The sequence below is a fragment of the Typopeltis vanoorti genome, chromosome 10 (genome assembly GCF_054136105.1).
Source record: "Typopeltis vanoorti isolate ZY-2024b chromosome 10, IOZ_Tvanoo_1.0, whole genome shotgun sequence".
Classification (NCBI taxonomy): domain Eukaryota; kingdom Metazoa; phylum Arthropoda; class Arachnida; order Uropygi; family Thelyphonidae; genus Typopeltis; species Typopeltis vanoorti.
Genome location: NC_143558.1, coordinates 135074927 through 135095093, shown reverse-complemented (window position 1 = coordinate 135095093; position 20167 = coordinate 135074927). Strand labels below are relative to the sequence as shown.

The window sequence follows — 20167 nt, the reverse complement described above, 5'->3', positions numbered from 1 at the left end:
TATCACCTTAATGCAGTTTCTGGATGCACCCAGCCAAAAGAGAATACTAAGTTGCAGAAACAGCAAAGCAACACGGACTCCAATTTCTAAAACTTACATTGCCAACGTTCCCTTTTCCAGTAGAGAGTGCCTGCTCACTGATTAGTCACTTTGTTGCTCTGCAAATGACCTCAGATGTCGAGGCACCCTAAAACCTAATCCTAATTAGTCACCATTATGTGAATAAAATCCTTTAAAAATTTTATAAATGAAACTATGATAGTTTTATTTTCATTTTCAATTTTACTTCAGAGCCACTTGTACTTACCCAAAAGAGCTGCATGTGGCTTGCGAGCCGCAGTTTGCCGACCCCTGATCTAGATGATTTCATGCAGGGAAGAATTGTTGAAAAGCTTGAAAAAGACTGCAGAATTACCGATATTGCCAGAGAGTTTGTAATCTCACATAGTGTTGTATCCAGACCCTAGGTAACGTTTCAAACCAATGGAATGTTTTCCAAACATTTGCTAAGAGATTGCCCTCACTCTACCGTAGAGCATGAAGACAAATTTTTGGTTATAACAGCAAAACATAATCAATGCACCATGGCAAAACAGCTTGCAAGTTGGCTTCATTCAAGCACAAGTACACAGATATCTCAACAAACTGTGGCAAGATGCCTGTGATAAGTAGGCCTATACACCTGAAGGCCTGTACTTGCATCTCTTTATCCACAGTTCATTGTAGAACACATTTTTAATGGTGTTGTATCCATAAAAATTGGACAAGACACCAATGGACTAATGTACTCTTTACAGAAGAGAGTCGTTTAAGTCTTTCCTCTGACTCTAGACAATACGTGATGTGGCATGAAAGTGATACTGGTTACCATTGTGAGAATGTTCTTAAAAAGGGAATAGATACAGCAGTGCTGGGATCATGGCGTGGGGAGGCAATATGCTTAATGGAGAACACTGAGCTACAAGTGCTGGAAAAAAGGACTATGACCAGTGAATGATATTGCAATGAAGTTCTTCAACATCATGTTCAACTGTTCCATGGTGCTGGAGGTGAAGAACTCGTTTTTATAAATGACAATGCCACACGACATCATACATGATCAGTGGAGATACTTCTGGAGGCTGAGGATATTAATTGAATTGAGTGGCCAGCATGCTCCCCCAAAGAATATGTTCAAAGTGCAATAGGGAGATGCATTGCTGCCCAAAATTCCCCTTCAGAAAACAAACAAGGCCTAATCCTTACTCTGAAGCAGGAGTGGATCAGTTTGTCTCAAGAACTCCTAAATCACTTGGTGCTAAGCATGGTATGATGTTGTGCGAGCTACATCATAGTTTGGAGTGGGCATATTCCATACCGAAATGTCTCTCTGCATAGTTTTCTGTAAACATTGTGCATTAATTCCTTAACTACATCATTAGGAAATTTATAACTTTTGCGAAATATCTGCAATCTGAAATTGCAAAAATCTATTGCAATTTCATTTGTATGAAATTTATGACACATTGTTGTGCGATACAATTTATTAGTATGTTGGCAATAAATTTATGTCCACATTTGGTTGTAGTCATGAAAATATTTTCATATAGGTAAAAATGTAGTTCATTCTTAGCTTTTGAATACCAGTGTATGAAACCCTTATAAGGAGGGAGAATAACTTTACCTCTAATTGTCAGTGTGTCTTACAACATTCAAGGAATCCTTTTGTGCTATTTTGTCCATTACTGTAACATTCTTGTGATTTTTAGCCTAGGCAGACCATTATTCCCAATTCTTTTGAATCATCAATTGTTTGCAATGCCATCCCAGCAGTGTAATATAAAGTTTAAACAGAAAATTTATTACAATTTATTAGAGTTTAATCTTTTCAGTCAAAAATGCATAAACTTACACTCTACAATATTGAGCCTAGCAACCATAATCCTCTGTCCACAATGTCAGTCTATTCAAATCGTCCTGTAGAATTTCTATACAGCGTTTATTTACTATTGCTCTAGTTGAACATCATCAGAAAACAACTATAGACTTCCTGACAAATCATCCCCAATATCATAAATGTATAAATTACACTACAGTCCAAGTATAGATTCCTGTGGCACACTGCTAGTCACATATTTTCTCCTTCACTGCTGCACCATATCTATCTATGAGCTCCACACCACCAGTTTTCATATCTATTTGTTCCAATTATGTAACACCCATCCATGCAATATCCTTAAAGTCCAGTAATATCAGTGTAGCCATTTCCTGTATCTAATTCTTTTTTTTTTTCATTTTCTGTACTAAAGTACAGAAAATGAATAAACCAAAAAGCCAAGCTGTTCCTTATAAGCATATCATATTACTATCCATCCATCCATTTCTGAATTTTTTTTTATGAACTAATGTTAGTCAATATTTTAACTATTACCACTCACGAGAAATTGGTGATTGGTATATATTGCTACATCTGTATATTGGACCCTCCTTGACATCATGGAATTATCCTACCTTCTTTCCATCTATAACTGTGTCAATGCTAAGCCTTTAATTAAACAGCCTGATCAGAGATACTGCATAAACTTCACGTGGATGACACAACTTCACAAAGTGATCATTCAGTAATTCAACTTGTCACCTTCCTACTGTCAACAATCATTAAAGTTAACATTCAGAATTATAATCATTCTTCCTTTTACTCATCAACACAGTGAAAGACCTCAGAGATTTCCTTTCACTTGTTCTCAGCTGACTTCTCATTATTGACTAGCTGACTTGATTAGCAAGTGGTTAGCATATCCACTCTCCAATCCATAGGCTGTGGATTCAAATTCCACCAGACACACACACATGGATGTGACTATCTTTAGGTTGAAGATGAATTTAATTGCCTAGTGTGAGACAAAATCTGTTTACATAAGGTCTGAAGTGGCTTGAAAAGTTCCACGTTTGTCCAAAGATAATATAATTTCAGATTATATAAAAAGATAAACTAAAAAGACCAAAAATATATAAAATTAATAAAATAAAATTTAAAAAAATCCTAATCCCACACATGGTATTCATGTACTAGAGGTTTACAACCTTTCACGAGTGGAAGTCACACGCGCACACACACAAAATAACTGAAATTGCTTTTATAATCTTTTATAAAACAATTTACTGGCTACTGGTTTTACCATACGATTTGCTACCAGAAGGGAGAAGGTTAAAGATAGCGCATGCACTTATTTGATTTTCAAACTTTGGCACATTCGTTATAGAGGGGGATTGAAACAATAATTCCAAATAATCTATACACTGCAGAATAGACTAATTTTTGTTAGGTTACCACATAAGTTTGTTGCTTAATATGTTTAAAAAAAAAATTTTTTTTTTTGAAAAAATAAAAAAGTAAACAAGAAGAACAAGGGATTCGCAAATTTGAGAAAAAATTAACAAAGGGCTCGCGCGAGCCCCTTATAGTAGCTCACCCCTGATTATGAGTAACCAATGTTTAAGCCTATCTACAAGAATTTATAAACAAATTATGTTATTTTAACAAATTTATCCAGCCAATGAAATTTGAAACAGATTTGCAGTTCTTTTCCACTTTAACTTTGACAGTGACATTTTGAAGGTTTAATGCGCTAAAACCACTATATAATATATTTCTCATATTAATGTTGCCCTATTTTTTGTCTATCTATAACTGGCAAAACTGCAAGTGCTACATTAATTCACTTAAACCTGTATAGTTACAAAAATTCACGTTGTTTGCACAAGTCCAAAGTGATTAAACTGTTTAGACCTGCCTTTCTCAATCTTTTTAGCCTGGAAGAACCCATAAAAATTTTCAGGTCTGAGGAACTCTTTCATAAAAAAATCATTATATGTTTATATTTATTATTTATAAATTATATAAAATTATATATATAATTTATACTATGTTTTTTTTTTTTTTTCCTATCACAATCTTTCACAGAATCCCTGTTGACATCTTGCAGAACTCTGATTGAGAAACCCTGGTCTAGATGGCAGACACTATGAACAAATATATGCCTCTGCAACTTGCTGATGCCTGTCAGTTTGCCAACAAGGTACAGGCAAAAAAGAAACTAATTAGAGTGTATTAAGTTGGAATGAGTTAGAGTAACACTGAAGTGGAGACAATGAAGAAATTATTAAATAAAATGAGTAAAAAGTATGATTTATCATATAATTCGTTTTTATGGTAAGTTCAAAAATTATTGACTGTAAATTAGAAATTCTGAAAGAAAAAAATTGCTTTCAGAATTTTTAATTTACAAAATTTATTTTTTAAATTTCCTGGGTGCAGTTACTAGTTCTGTGCACTTTTTGGCCAGTCTGCATGTGCACACACATGCTCAGCTAAAAGGAAGCATTGTTCAGAAACATATAAATAGAAAACAATCATGAAAAAAAAAATAATAAAAACATGAAATCCGATCTAAACATCTTTTAACAGAAGCTTAAAATTTCCTCTGCTATATATATTCAATGCTTATAGCACACACATATATAGAACTGAAACTATGCTTCTCACTAATGTAAACTAGAAAATAAATATTGTGCACATCACACAAACTGGATATTATTATTATTATTATTGTTCTGGGAAACTCCAAGGAGTCGACAGACTCATCGAGGGAGGCCCTAACATCATGTCTGGAACAACTATTCAACATTCACACAGTATCTATCATATCTTGCCTTGAACTCATTCACAGTCATGGTACCCACAACAGACTCTGGCAGCTTATTCCACTCATTCACCACTCTCCAAGTAAAAAACCTAGCTCTAACACCCTTGTCAACCACGTTCTTGCCCAGCTTCCATGCATGGCCCCTAGTCCTCCCACCACCAGTCATATTTTCAAAAATATCTTCTGGATCAATCTTATAAAAACCCTTCAGTAATTTGAATGTCTCAATCATATCACCCCTCCTTCGCCTATCGTCCAATTTCTGCAACCCACAAATCCTCAACCTATTCTCATAAGGTTCATTCCACAGACCTGCTATCATCTTGGTCACTCGTCTCTGGACCCTCTCCACTTCCTCCCCATCACGAAGAAACCCTGGTGCCCATAACTGGGCACAGAAGTCCAGATGGGCTCGATACAGAGGAACAACAACTTGCTTCTCTCTGCATGTTAAAGTATTTTTCAGAAGCCAAGTGATTTCGTGAGCTGTTTTAGTTACTTTTGCAATGTGCCCCCTAAACTTCAACTCCCTATCCACCAGCACTCCCAAATCCCTGGCCTCATCAATCTCCTGGAGTACGGTTCCACCTATGCGATATACTGCTGCTATTCCTTTCACCCCAAAGTGCATAACCTTACACTTTGCCACATTAAACTGACATCCATTTTTCCTAGCCCAGTCCTCCAAACTATCCAAATCATCCTGTAAAATTTTGACATCCTGTGCACTCACAATTGCTCTACCCAACTTTGCATCATCAGCAAACAAGTGAACACTTCCTCTCAAATCCTTTCCAATATCATTGATGAACAAATTGAAAAGCAGTGGTCCAAGAACAGAGCCTTGCAGCACTCCACTAGTCACAAGATGTCTTTTTGACTCCACTCCTGAATAAACCACTCTCTGGTATCTCTCCTTCAACCACCCTCCTATCCATCTTACCAACCCTATATCTATCCCCATCTGCTCCAGTTTACTGATTAGGGTTCCATGTGGTATCCTGTCAAAGGCCTTGGCAAGGTCTAGTAGTATCACTGTAAACCCATTACCCCTATCCAGTTCAGCTGTCACTGTGTTATAAAACGTGAACAAGTTACTGAGGCATGATCTACCCTTCACAAAACCATGTTGTCCCCCATACAATATCCCATTTTCATCTATCCAATCCTGTATTCTTTTCTTGACTAATTTCTCTAAGACCTTGACAATGATTCCTGATATGCTAATCGGTCGGTAATTTACAACATCGATCTTGGAACCACCTTTAAGCAGTGGAACTATTTTCCCCTCCTTCCACCCGCTCGGGACTAACCCAGACCCGAGACTCAAATTAAACAAAATGGTTAAGGGTACTGACAATTCATTAGCTGCTTCTCGTACTACACTCGTACTATTAAAATGTCTACTAAATTTTACTTCATTAGAAAAATAAATGATAATCTTACTTCAAGTGACTCTTTATCTTTTTCATAATTGGCTAATTTCTTCGTTAAGCTTGCATGTTCCATTTTAAATTGCCTTAAAGATTTGTTTTCCTTTCTGGATTCATCTAACAACTTCTTTGCTTCTGATTCATTTTGCTTTGTTGATTTAATTTCTTCCTAAGCAAAAAAAGAAAAAAATCCTCTCCTCAAAATGACATCACATAACAAACTTAATATAACTAAAAAAATAAATGGACTGTGATGAACCTCTTTCACTAGACACTTTCAGTAGTTTGTAACCATTCATTCAGTACTTCATAACATCAGCAAGAATCCAACAAGATCAATGAGCATAAATTATAGATACCAAGAAATTATATACTTGGTTTAATCGATTTTTCCAAGTGTAAGCAAATAAGTTTGCACCTGAAATATTTACAGGACTGGGGAAACTCGTATATAGAAGCTTATGACTTCACATCACTTGCCTTAGTATCCCATAATGCAAAGCACAAATCCTTATGGGTATGTATAATGCTATGCATTATGGGAAGGGTCACTACCAAGACTGGGTTAGATAGTGACCAAACTTGCTTGATTACACTTGGATAAAGGATTAAACCAAGGATATAATTTCTTGGTATCTTTAATTTATAGTATAAATTATAGTATAGTATAAACAAGTGGAAAAACTTCCAACAAGATCAAAACAAATAGAATGACAAATTCCCTGTAAGGTGTTCAACAGAATTAATTCTAAGAAATGAGTAAGCCTGTTAAACTAAGTCAAGTCTATTGAATGCAAGCCACTTTAGTATCAAATTGCACAGGAAACATGCGATTTTCTATCTAATGTCCTATTTTTTGTCATCACTCCACCACCATCTTCTCTTACCACTATAACACCATAAATTAAAGATGCTAAGAAATTATATTCTTGGTTTCATCCTTTATCCAAGTGTAAGCAAACAAAGTTTGTGCATGAAGTAACCTCATGACTAGGCAACTCATATATAGAGGCTAATGACTTCACATCAATTGCCTTAGTATCCCATACTGTAATGTACATGTCCTTACAGACATGTATAATGCTATGCATTATGGAAAGAGCTATTACCAAGACCAGTTTCAACCTTTATTGGGGTCTCATCAGTGGGAGCCAGACCCAGAAGTGAAATCCAAGGTTGAAGTAATGCAGATGTGCATTGCATTATGGGGTATTTAGTAAACTGATATGAAGCCATCAACCTCTATATATGAGTTGCCTGGTCATGAAGCTACTTCATGTGCAAACTTTGTTTGCTTACACTTGGATAAAGGATGAAACCAAGAATATAATTTCTTGGCATCTTTAATATATAATATAACCAAGTGGAAAAACTTTCAACACTATAACATCAGTTTTTTCTTGTGCAGAGATGCTTATGTGTAACTCAATATACATTTCAGGATATGTTAAATATGATTCAATTTTTTTCCCTCCTGCTTAGATACTGCAGCAGTAAAACATTAACATAGAGTAAAAGCTAACTAGTTTATCAAAACATAGCATAAATTAAATTAAACTTGAGAAGAAATTATTTTCCTGTTTAATTGTTTATTCAAATGTAAACAAACAAAGTTTGCAGAAGTTAGTTGTAAAATATATAGAGGCTAATGAGTTCACATTAATGGCCTTAGTATCCAATAATGCAAAACACCCATCCTTTAATGGTCTGGGTGAAACATGACAAGAAATTATCTTGTTTTTTAATCATTTATCCAAACTTAAGCAAACAAAGTTTGCACAGGATACTTGTATATAGAGGCTAATGATTCCACATTAATTGACTTAGTATTCCATAATGCAAAAACCCCCATCCTTTCAAAAGTGTATTTTCACTGGTTTGGGTAGTGGCTCTTCTCATAATATGTATTATGAGAAGGGCCACTATTCATACCAGTTTTGACCATCACGGAGATCTCATCAGTAGGATCCAGATCCAGAAGAGATAACAAAGTTGAAGTTATTTAAAATAAAGAGCCAATAGGCTTCATTTCAGCGATGTAAACATTATTTAAATTAAGGGGATATTAAATCCCACATTGTTTTAAAGCTGAATAAGAAACTCACAGATCGGAATCAAAAAGTTTCATGCCGAATATAGTAACTATCGGCGACTACTAGCGTAAGCTAAAGCACGTAGTTCAAGTACGTAGTACAAACTAAGGCAACTCATAGCAAAGGTGGAGAAAGTTCTGATCGCTATTCTTAGTATTTCTCATAATGTAAAACCCATCTCCAAGGAGATGTATGATGTTATACATTACAGTGGGAGGTTGATATCCAGACCAATTTCGATCTTTATTGAGATCTCATCAGTGAGTAGCTAGACCAAGACCAAATTAATATTTGGTCTTGGACAACTCTTTGACAACTCATATAGCAGAGTATATATGTTCTTTTCGTTATACCCTTAGTATCTTATTTGGTCTAGCTACTCACTGATGAGATCTCAATAAAGATCGAAACTGGTCTGAGTAGTGACCTCCCACCATAATGTATAACATCATACATCTCCTTGGAGATGGGTTTTACATTATGAGAAATACTAAGAATAGCGATCAGAACTTTCTCCACCTTTGCTATGAGTTGCCTTAGTTTGTACTACATACTTGAATACGTACTTTAGCTTACACTAGTAGTCGCCAATACTTTATAGTTACTATATTCGGCATGAAACTTTTTGATTCCGATCTTTGAGTTTCTTATTCGGTTTTAAAACAATGTGGGATTTAATATCCCCTTAATTTAAATAAAGTTGAAGTAATGCAGAAGTCATACATTTTTCATATACAAGAAGTGAAAAGGTTTATGATCTTATTATTAAAATACTATGCATTAGATATAGTTGTAGAATCTGTATACTTTGGAATAGAAATAGTTTATCCAATAGTTTTATTATTAGATCAAGAATCAAACAATATAATTTCTTGGCAAGTTTAATTTAATTTATAACCAAGTGAAAAAACTTTCTACAAATATCTCTAATCAAGTCAGTAGTCATTAGCCTAGTAGTGAATAGGTCAAAGTGTAAGCAAACTTTGTTTGCTTACATTTGGATAAAGGATTACACAAGAATATACTTCCTTGGCAAGTTTAATTTCACTTTTTAATCAAGAGAAAAAAATAAATAAATAAAAATTTCTACAAGAATATACACCGAAGAGCCAAAACATTAAACCATTATGACCTAATATGATGTCGGTGCTCCATATGCCTCCAAAACAGCTTCTTATCCAACAAGCCATCAACGTCACAAGATTTCAAAAGGTTTCTTGTGGTACCTGGTACCCACAAGTAACCAGTAAATCCTTTAACTCTTATAAGTTATGTGGTTGAGCTGCCACAGAGCAGATGTGCTGTTCCAACACAAATCACAGATTCTTGATTGGATTGATGTCTGGGGAATTTGGAAGCCAGGACAATACCTGAAAGTCTTCCTCATGTTCTACAAACCATTCTCACACAATCTGGGCAGTGTGGCATGGCACATTATCCTGCTGAAAGAAGGCACAACCAGAGGGGGAATATGTTGCCATGAATGGATGTACCTGGTCTACAATGATGTTTAGGTAGGTGGTAGACACCATAGTTTCCTGCACATGAATGACTGGACTGACCCAGGGTTTCCCAGCAGAACATTGCCCAAAGTATTACAATGCCTCCACTGGCTTGTTTTCATCCTACAGTGCATCCCAGTGACAACACTTCCCTAGATAAATGACACACACATATGTATCCTGCCATCCACATGGTGCAATAGGAAATGAGATTTATCGGACCAGACAATCTTCTTTACTCGTGAAAAGTCCGGTTTTGATGCTTGAATGCCCATTTGAGTGCTTTCAGCAATGAAATGAGGTTAGCATGGAGTACTCAGAGCAGCCTGCAGCTACACAGCATTTTCAGCATGGTTCGATGTACTGTGTTGTGACACATTACACAATACCAGTGAATTGTCACAGTAACTCTTCTGCTGGCTTGTACCATCTGGGATAGCCCTTGCTCACCTTGAGCACTGATGAGCTGTGGTCGACTCACACCTTGCCGGCAGTTCACTGTTTTTCCCTCTTTGGAGGTAACTCTAAGGAGGGAAAAATGAGGGAAATGTTCTGACCAAGCACTGTCTGGCTATCACAATTTGGCCTTTGTTAAACTTGCTTCAGCATATTGCCTGCACTGACTTAAGTGAGTCCACTGCCTGGGTCCATCTGAAGAATAAGAATAACACTGATTAACAGAGTGCAGTATCAGGTGTTCTGAGGCTACATCATGTATATTGTTGTAGGACAAAGTTGAAATGGTTGATTGCTGCTATAGACCAGGGAATGCAAAGGAGATGCAGAGGATATGCATCAGCAAATTGGCTCAATGAGTATAGGATGAGTAATTATAATGCTTGGAAGAATTTAGCCAACAAGATCATTCTTCAATAATCTTTCTTCCTTTGTATAAAAGAACTCTCTGGGATATCATCTAGGATATAAAAAATCCCAGATGAATTTGAACTGAAGGTGAGTTAGCTCATATGGCAGAATTTTTCCATCCCAAAAGATGGACAAACTGACCAAAAAATTCATGCACCTGACAGCAAGACACAGACTATGCAGAGAGGATTAACTGTCCTCTCATAGTATTAACTACAAAGCTAAGTTACTTGGCTGAGAGAAGCTAATGAGCCAAACCATAAAGGAAAGGTGAAGTAAGAGTGATGATAAGCAATCACAAAATGTGCAATTCATAATAAATTCTTTTAGTTACACTGTTCTCATTATCACAATAACGTATACTACAGACATAATTATGTTTTGTTTAATTTGTTATTGAAATGGTCTTATTGAAACAAAAATTGAAATGACTCATTAAATTTTATTCAGCAAGAAGGAAATTATTATTGATCCTGGCAATAAAAATTGCCCAATTACAGCAGAGTGAAGGGGGGAAAAAGAAATCATAATAGCAACCACTAAACTGAAAGAAAAAAAACCCATTAAATATGAGTGAAAATATTGAAAAATCATACTGTTCATATACAATACTGGTTGTCAATATTTGTATAATAGAACTACTTAAATATCTTTGTTAAGTTTATGCTATTATTCAAAGAACTCCCCAAAACATTGGAACTCTTATTAAAAAAATTAAATAAATAAAATAAAACAGACAAATGTGTAAAGAGTATGAATGCAGTGTACAAAACTTTCACATATTACCTATGTTTTATGTTGTTGTTAGTCAAAAAAGTGACTAAATAGTCACTAAAGTGAGTATTTTGGGGGATGAATTTTAAAAAAAGATCCCATCACCTCCATATCCTGTCATCTCCATTTCCAAGGCCATCTAACTTAACTTTTGTTAAGTTAGATGTCATGTTAAGTTGAAGTTTTTTTAACTTAAAGTTGCTGTTTTGTTAACTTAAGTTGAAGAAGGCCCTTACAAAGGTTCAATATATCCCCTGAATGTCAACTGCCTATCTCCTCCCCCCCCCCATCCCCTATTTTCCTAAATGAGGTGTTTCCAATAAAATGACCACTCAGTGTAAATGATAAACAAGAGTGGAGATAGTGTGCATCCTTGTCTTAATACCTGATTTTATGTTGAACCATCTTCCTGTATCTTCAAATGTAACCACTAAATTAATACAGGCTATGTATTGCTCTGTATAATGTTCCACTTACTCAATGCAATTACAGCATTTTAAAAGCTTTTATCTGGATACCCTGTCAAATTTCCCAGACTTACAAACCATAAGTATAGATTCTTAATATATTACTATAATTTCTCAACTATTTGTCATTAACTGGAAATATGATCTTGACCTCTTTGACCTAAAGCTGGTTCCATTCTTCTCAAAGTTTATCTTCCACAAGTTTTCAAAGCCTCTTCTCAAGCATGCCTTCATAAATCTTACATGTAACACTTAATTAATAGAGAAATTCCTTTGTAATTCTCACATTCAGTATTATTCTCTTTTTTTATGGATGGGAACTATGAGAGCTCTACTCCAATCACATAAAATTCTACTCCAATAGAGCTCTACTCCAATCACATTTGAATATTTTCTAATACTATTCTGTCACAGCTTATTTCAAATAAGTCTTTTGTAGTTAATCAAGACTTATCTTCAGTTTTCATGCCACCTTCATCATCTTTGATTCCTTTTACAGTGTTCCTTCCTCCATTTCTAAGCTTTTTCACAATTAGTCTCCGGAAATTTTCCTACCGTCCTGACATTTATCTTTTATTTTCTTACTAAAGTCTTCCCATGACTTCTATATACTCTTAAATTTTTCTCTGTATTCTTTTAGGGCATTTGCCAACTTATTTGTTAAGAACTTTCAGCATGATTTCTTCTTTGCCAGGACTGTTTCGTTACCATCTTGTGTCCACTGGTGTCACAGTTCTTATTTTTCTATCCTTGCAGACAATTTCACCATGCCTCCCTAGATGACTCAATTAATGTTTTTCTTTATAGTTTGCCAGTGAGACTTCAAGGTTTGTTTTTGTTTCTGAATAGCTTCATTTTTTCTTGAATAAAGTTTGTATTTGTATAGTTGAATCTATTATTTACCTGTAAATGCTGCTGAACATTTACAACCCTCAATTTATAATTAGAGGGAGAATTCTATAGACCACTTACTATTTTAAGTCACTCAATTCTGGATTCTCTTCACCACTTCTTAATCCCCAAGAAATCCAGGTAACCTGACCTGAGTACAGTAACCCATATGTGGCAGTATCAAGACCTTATAAAAGGGAATGATAACTTCCTTATTTCTCTTTGTTAGTGCGTACCTCAATGTCCAAGTAATCCTATGAACTACCATGGCCACTTCTGCAATACGTCCTTTGAACTTCAACTTTCTATTCCCCCCCCCCCCAAAAAAAAACACCTAGCTTCATCAATTTCCTGAAATATACAGTTCTATCGATGCCATATGCAATTCATAACGTTTTCATCCAAAACATGTAACTTTACGCTTTTCACATTAGCTTGTGCCCATTATCTTTTGTCCATACTGTCAGCTTAATCATTTCTCATATTACTGAAGTACTAATCAAACAGCATTGTGGCATACTTTTTTTTTTTAATGTTGAGCCCATACACGAGAGATGGGTTGATCAACCTATAGTACATTAGTACCGTATATGGGTGGTGGGTTCAGAAAGAAGGTACTTGTTCACATTTGATTGAATGACTGTATATCGTATTCCCTGGGGAACACAACAAAGGGAAGACAGTTCCGCAGCACAGCAGTTGCAGGGTGAAGGAGTAGGAGAAGAAAATTCGTCTGTGGGTTTCAAGGTGCACTGTGAAGAGATGTTGAGCAGCAGATGCATATGTTCCAACAAGCTTAATATTAAGTGGGGGAATTATGGATGCTATTTCAGATGAACATTTTCCATGGAAATATTTGTAGAATACACATAGTGCAAAGACTGATCGTCTGTGCAAAAGTGAGGGAGTGAGTTGGTAAGTGATGGATCATTAATAAGTCTGATTCCTCTCCTCTGTATTGAGCCGAGCATTTTGAGGGAGTTTTGGGGGCCGGTTGGTTCCACTGTGATTCTGATATATTGAAGAGAGTGTTAAAAAAAATAATATTATGGAATATGGAATACTGATTACAGGATTATGGAATACTGATTATGGGATAATGGAATACTTATTATGAAGACAGATTGAGAATTTGCAGACACTAGCAAACAGCAGAAAGAGGATTGATATGATTGAGACTTAGAAACTTATGAAAGGATCATACAGGATTTCAGTTGATGGAATTTTTCAATTTATAGAGGGTGGGAAAAGGACAAGAGGGTATCCTTGGAACCCAAGAATGAATGTCCTAAGAAGGGGTGAGGGCTAGATTTTTCTCTCATAGAGTGGTGTGTGATTGGAATGGATTGCCACTGGATGTTGCGAGTGCAAGCAGTGTGAATGAATTCAAGAATACGTATGATAGCTGGTGAGTGTAGTATGCAGCATCCCTTCAATGAGTCCTCCCTGACTCCCTGGAGGTTACTCTTAATAATAATAATAATAATTGTTATCACACCATTCACATCTGCCACTGATTCTTTTGGAATGTGAAAAAATGTGACAAATTTGAAATTATGAGGATTATTTTTAAGTTTGCCACAGTTTTGCAAACTTACATGTGCATTACATTCACCTTCATTCATAATTACAATAAGATTACTTTGCTATGCAAAGGAATCTAATCCCAAAGGGACAAAGCTCAATTCTACCCTCCCGAAGATAAAAGTAATTAGTCAAGTACAAATCTAGTTATATATTTATGTTTAATGCTTCTTTCTAACAGATAACATTACATTCAATGATGTGATCTATTTGTAGATATTTATGCAATCACATAAACAACCACAAATAGATCACATAAGCTTTTTGACAAAAAAGTTTTACCATTCATAATTAATAAAAATACAAATTTATGAGAGAAAATTCACAGTTATAGTAATGCAAACAGGTGCTTAAGGGTCAAAGCTGTATAACTGAGAGGAGACCTCCACATAGCCTTTAAAGGAATGCAGAGAACTGACCAGAGCTTCTGACCTAATCCCAAATCTTCACTTCTCGTGGTACACCCTGTTAGGTATCCACCTGATATTGAACGAATGATGATGAGCTAAACAATCCTCCCATTTCTTTTTTTGGCAGGGAACCAGGCGAACAGTGAAAAGTCAGCTACTGGAACAAATCCTGAAACACGCCCAATCAACATCACCAGAGTTTAAGATTGGTACCATCAACACAAGCAGCCTGAATGGCAAAAAATGGGGCTAGATGAGGAATTGAATAAGTATCAGATCGATATAATAGGGATGACAGAAACAAAAAAGACAAAGACTGGTGAGATCTTTCTGAACAATAAATACAAAATGTTATATTCAGGAAATGACAATCAAGAAAAAGAAGGAGTAGCTATAGTATTCAACACTAAATAAAAGGCTAATCTTCTTGAATGGCAGGCAGTCTAGAGTAGAGTGATGTGGACAAATCTGAGAATGGGGAACTGGACAATGAGACGTATTTGTGCCTATGGTCCCACAGGAGGTTTTACTAAGGTGGAAGTGGAGGAATTTTTTGAGGCTTTAGAGAAAGCAACTGACACAATGAAAAATGAAAAGTTGGACCTTGTTGGGGATCTAAATAGCAGAGTAGGAAATGATTGTTAGACATATAAAAATGTTTTGGAAAATTTGAAGAAAAGAGAAGCTAATAATAATGGCATATACCTGTTGGATTTCTGCTCAGGACATGTACTGTGTATTACTAGCATCATGTTCCAACATAAAAAAGTGCACAAATTCACATGGAGAGAAGATGCAAGGAGTATAAAAAGTCCCATTTACTAATGTTGATAACTAATAATTAAGGAATTGACAGCGTACACTAGAAACACAAATTAAATAAACTTTAGTATATACTTTCCGATATTTCGGCAAACGTCACATTGCCATCTTCTTGGGAACTTAATACAAAGACACGTGCACACAAGTACTACATAACAGCAAATGAGAACCAAAGCTAGGAAGCTAACGTTTTCCTAATTTGCCCCAAATTTGGGAAACATTTAACAGAAGAACTTCAACCCAAAGGCCAAGAACTACCATTATAGCCCGGCAGGGGGCACCATCAGGACTTCAGGAAAACATTAGCTTCCTAGCTTTGGTTCTCATTTGCTGTTATGTAGTACTTGTGTGCACGTGTCTTTGTATTAAGTTCCCAAGAAGATGGCAACATGATGTTTGCCGAAATATCGGAAAGTATATATTAAAGTTTATTTAATTTATATTTCTAGTGTACGCTGTCAATTCCTTAATTATTAGTTATCATGTTTAACCAGCGTATAAGCCTCTCTACAAGAATTATGATCATCCACGGAGATTCCTTCGCACGCAAGGCCCGCCATTACGGCAAACTGAAGCTAAAGTTATCCAGACAACTTAACCGTCTGGCATTCCTAAAATGCTGCCAGGATAATCAAGTCATCCCTAACTGTGTAAAATTTAAACACCGCTTCGTCTCACAGAAAGCTCTCCATATCTACAACCGGGCGAGCCAGGCTTTACTTTGGAAGTAAATTACCGCTGCACGCGGTTCCCTAGCCGACATAAACAGACCCATTTTAGCGCTAGAAAATGAGCTTTCACATATGCTTAATCACGAGCTTTGGTCAGTCCTACATGACGTCTCATGTAAGGCGGCTAATAAAGAATTCGAACGAATACAGAGCCGACATATCAACAAGTTTGAAAAATTAATAAAGAACTCAGCGTCCAAACCTAACCTACAAACCAACACCGTAGTCAACCTTTCTTCAGTTATCTTGAAGCCTGAAGTACTCACCGCTCTGTCACGTGGTCACAACTTCACCATTGCTCCTAAGAAATTACCGGCCGAGGAATTAATTGAACGCAGGATTCACCACCTTCCAAACCACATCGCCAACGATATTAGATTGGATGTGGCCTGTGTTCTCAAAAAAGCAAAACCTCCAAAATCCAACATATCCATTAGTGAATACAAGTCACTAGAAAAATTGAAGAAAAACAAAGAAATAGTGATCACTAAAGCGGATAAGGGGAATGCCACTGTGGTACTCAATCTTAATGACTACACAGGTAAGCTCAAGGCTTTACTATTAGATCGATCCACTTACCTCCCTATTGAATACAATCCCACCAACTCTCAAATTAGAAAACTCCATAGGCTCCTTAAGAAGGTCACTTCTTGGCCTGTGGAGATTACCAACAGACTGAAACCATATAACTCTAGACCCCCCCCCCCCCTGCATATACGGACTCCCAAAAATACATAAAGAAAATGTGCCGTTACGTCCCATAGTGGATGGCATTGATTCCCCCACTTACAAACTAGCCAAGCATTTAGCCAAACCGCTCTCACACTATACTGGCAACACACCATCACACATAAAAAACTCAGCCCACTTCAAAGCCAGTATAGAAAACCTTACACTCCAACATAATGACATAATGGTCAGTTTTGACATCTCCTCCTTATTCACGAATGTCCCCCCTCAAAGAAACCTTAGAGCTAATCCAAGCTAAATTTCTTCCCAATATCTCAGCCCTATTTCAGTTTACAATGAACTCAGGCTATTTCGTTTGGCAGAAAAAATTCTATAAACAGATAGAGGGGACAGCCATGGGTTCACCACTTTCCCCACCCTTGGCCAACTTCGTTATGGAGACCTTTGAAGCCTTAAATTCAGCCCCACAAAGACCTACCATATGGCTTCGCTATGTTGATGATGTGTTCGCTATTTGGCCACATGGCCCGGATTCACTCCTCTCCTTCCTAACACATTTAAACAACCAACACCCTAGAATCAAGTTCACCCTGGAAAAAGAGGAAAACAATAACCTTCCCTTCCTAGACAGACTAGTCACCCGCCAACCTGATGGAACCTTGGTTTTCTCAGTTTATAGAAAACCCACCCATACAGGCAGATACATTCACCAACAATCCCATCACCCCCCCCCCACAACAATATGGAGTTATTAAGATACTATTCAACAGGACAAAAATAATCTGTTCAAATGATCAAGCCCTAACCACTGAACTAAATCACATCCATGACACTTTCTCAGCTAATGGCTACCCCACCCCAAAAGAATCCAAAAAATACTTAAACCAGTTATCCACAACCCACCTCACCCCCCCCCCCCTTCACAAAAAAGATTACTCCAAATCCATCACCATTCCCTACATCCGAGGCACCTCGGAAAAAATCAACAAAATCTTAAAAAAAAACATGACTTGACCTTGTTTACAGACCACACAGAAAATTGGCATCCCTTATCCACTCCACTAAAGACCAACCACTTCCCCTAGACCTACCTGGTGTATACCAGGTCCCTTGCAGCTGTAAATTGTCCTACTTTGGCCAAGCAGGCAGGACAACAAATATCAGAATCTCAGAACACAAGGATTACATCCGATTTCACCAGTACAGCCACTCTGGGCTTGCAGACCACGCTCTGGGTACTCGCCACAGAATAAGATGGAAGAAAGCCACAGTAATACACTGCAGCAAGTTCAAATATGAAAGATTATTCATGGAATCAGCCTCAGCCCTTAGGAACATGCCAAACCTCAATAAATTTGGATGCATGAGACTGCCCCAAATTTGGGAAACATTTACAAACCGCTCTCACACTATACTGGCAACACACCATCACACATAAAAAACTCAGCCCACTTCAAAGCCAGTATAGAAAACCTTACACTCCAACATAATGACATAATGGTCAGTTTTGACATCTCCTCCTTATTCACGAATGTCCCCCCTCAAAGAAACCTTAGAGCTAATCCAAGCTAAATTTCTTCCCAATATCTCAGCCCTATTTCAGTTTACAATGAACTCAGGCTATTTCGTTTGGCAGAAAAAATTCTATAAACAGATAGAGGGGACAGCCATGGGTTCACCACTTTCCCCACCCTTGGCCAACTTCGTTATGGAGACCTTTGAAGCCTTAAATTCAGCCCCACAAAGACCTACCATATGGCTTCGCTATGTTGATGATGTGTTCGCTATTTGGCCACATGGCCCGGATTCACTCCTCTCCTTCCTAACACATTTAAACAACCAACACCCTAGAATCAAGTTCACCCTGGAAAAAGAGGAAAACAATAACCTTCCCTTCCTAGACAGACTAGTCACCCGCCAACCTGATGGAACCTTGGTTTTCTCAGTTTATAGAAAACCCACCCATACAGGCAGATACATTCACCAACAATCCCATCACCCCCCCCCCACAACAATATGGAGTTATTAAGATACTATTCAACAGGACAAAAATAATCTGTTCAAATGATCAAGCCCTAACCACTGAACTAAATCACATCCATGACACTTTCTCAGCTAATGGCTACCCCACCCCAAAAGAATCCAAAAAATACTTAAACCAGTTATCCACAACCCACCTCACCCCCCCCCCCTTCACAAAAAAGATTACTCCAAATCCATCACCATTCCCTACATCCGAGGCACCTCGGAAAAAATCAACAAAATCTTAAAAAAAAACATGACTTGACCTTGTTTACAGACCACACAGAAAATTGGCATCCCTTATCCACTCCACTAAAGACCAACCACTTCCCCTAGACCTACCTGGTGTATACCAGGTCCCTTGCAGCTGTAAATTGTCCTACTTTGGCCAAGCAGGCAGGACAACAAATATCAGAATCTCAGAACACAAGGATTACATCCGATTTCACCAGTACAGCCACTCTGGGCTTGCAGACCACGCTCTGGGTACTCGCCACAGAATAAGATGGAAGAAAGCCACAGTAATACACTGCAGCAAGTTCAAATATGAAAGATTATTCATGGAATCAGCCTCAGCCCTTAGGAACATGCCAAACCTCAATAAATTTGGATGCATGAGACTGCCCCAAATTTGGGAAACATTTATTAGAAGAACTTCAGCCCAAAGGCCAAGAACTACCATTATAGCCCGTCAGGGGGCACCATCAGGACTTTAGGAAAACATTAGCTTCCTAGCTTCGGTTCTCATTTGCTGTTATGTAGTACTTGTGTGCACGTGTCTTTGTATTAAGTTCCCAAGAAGATGGCAATGTGACGTTTGCCAAAATATCGAAAAGTATATATTAAAGTTTATTTAATTTATATTTCTAGTGTACGCTGTCAATTCCTTAATTATTAGTTATCATGTTTAACCAGCATATAAGCCTGTCTACAAGAATTTACTAATGTTATTGTTGATAGTGATGTTCTCTCACTGATGCAGGATACTAGAGTGTACAAAGGATCTGAAACTGATCACTATTGAGTCTTGAGCAGGATGAAATTAATTTCATATTAAAAAGAAGAACATGTGAGAAAGTTTTAAAGTGAATAAAAGTTGAGCAGCTCTAAAATGTGAACTGTAGACCAAAATACACAAACATTATTGAAGAAAAAAGAAAGAGTTTTAGCTTTGGTTTTTAGCTTGCCACTAAATC

At 36.9% G+C, this 20167-nt stretch overlaps 1 protein-coding gene across 2 annotated transcripts in view; it reads right to left on the bottom strand.

The window, feature by feature from the left end:
• LOC150102820 (dynein regulatory complex subunit 4-like) overlaps positions 1-20167 on the bottom strand; it is a 180262-nt gene that overhangs the window by 56567 nt on the left and 103528 nt on the right. For both annotated transcript variants that reach the window (XM_090399690.1, XM_090399691.1), the window contains exon 5: positions 6132-6287. In XM_090399690.1, coding sequence (XP_090255816.1) covers positions 6132-6287 — 156 coding nt within the window. The remainder of the gene's footprint in view (positions 1-6131; positions 6288-20167) is intronic.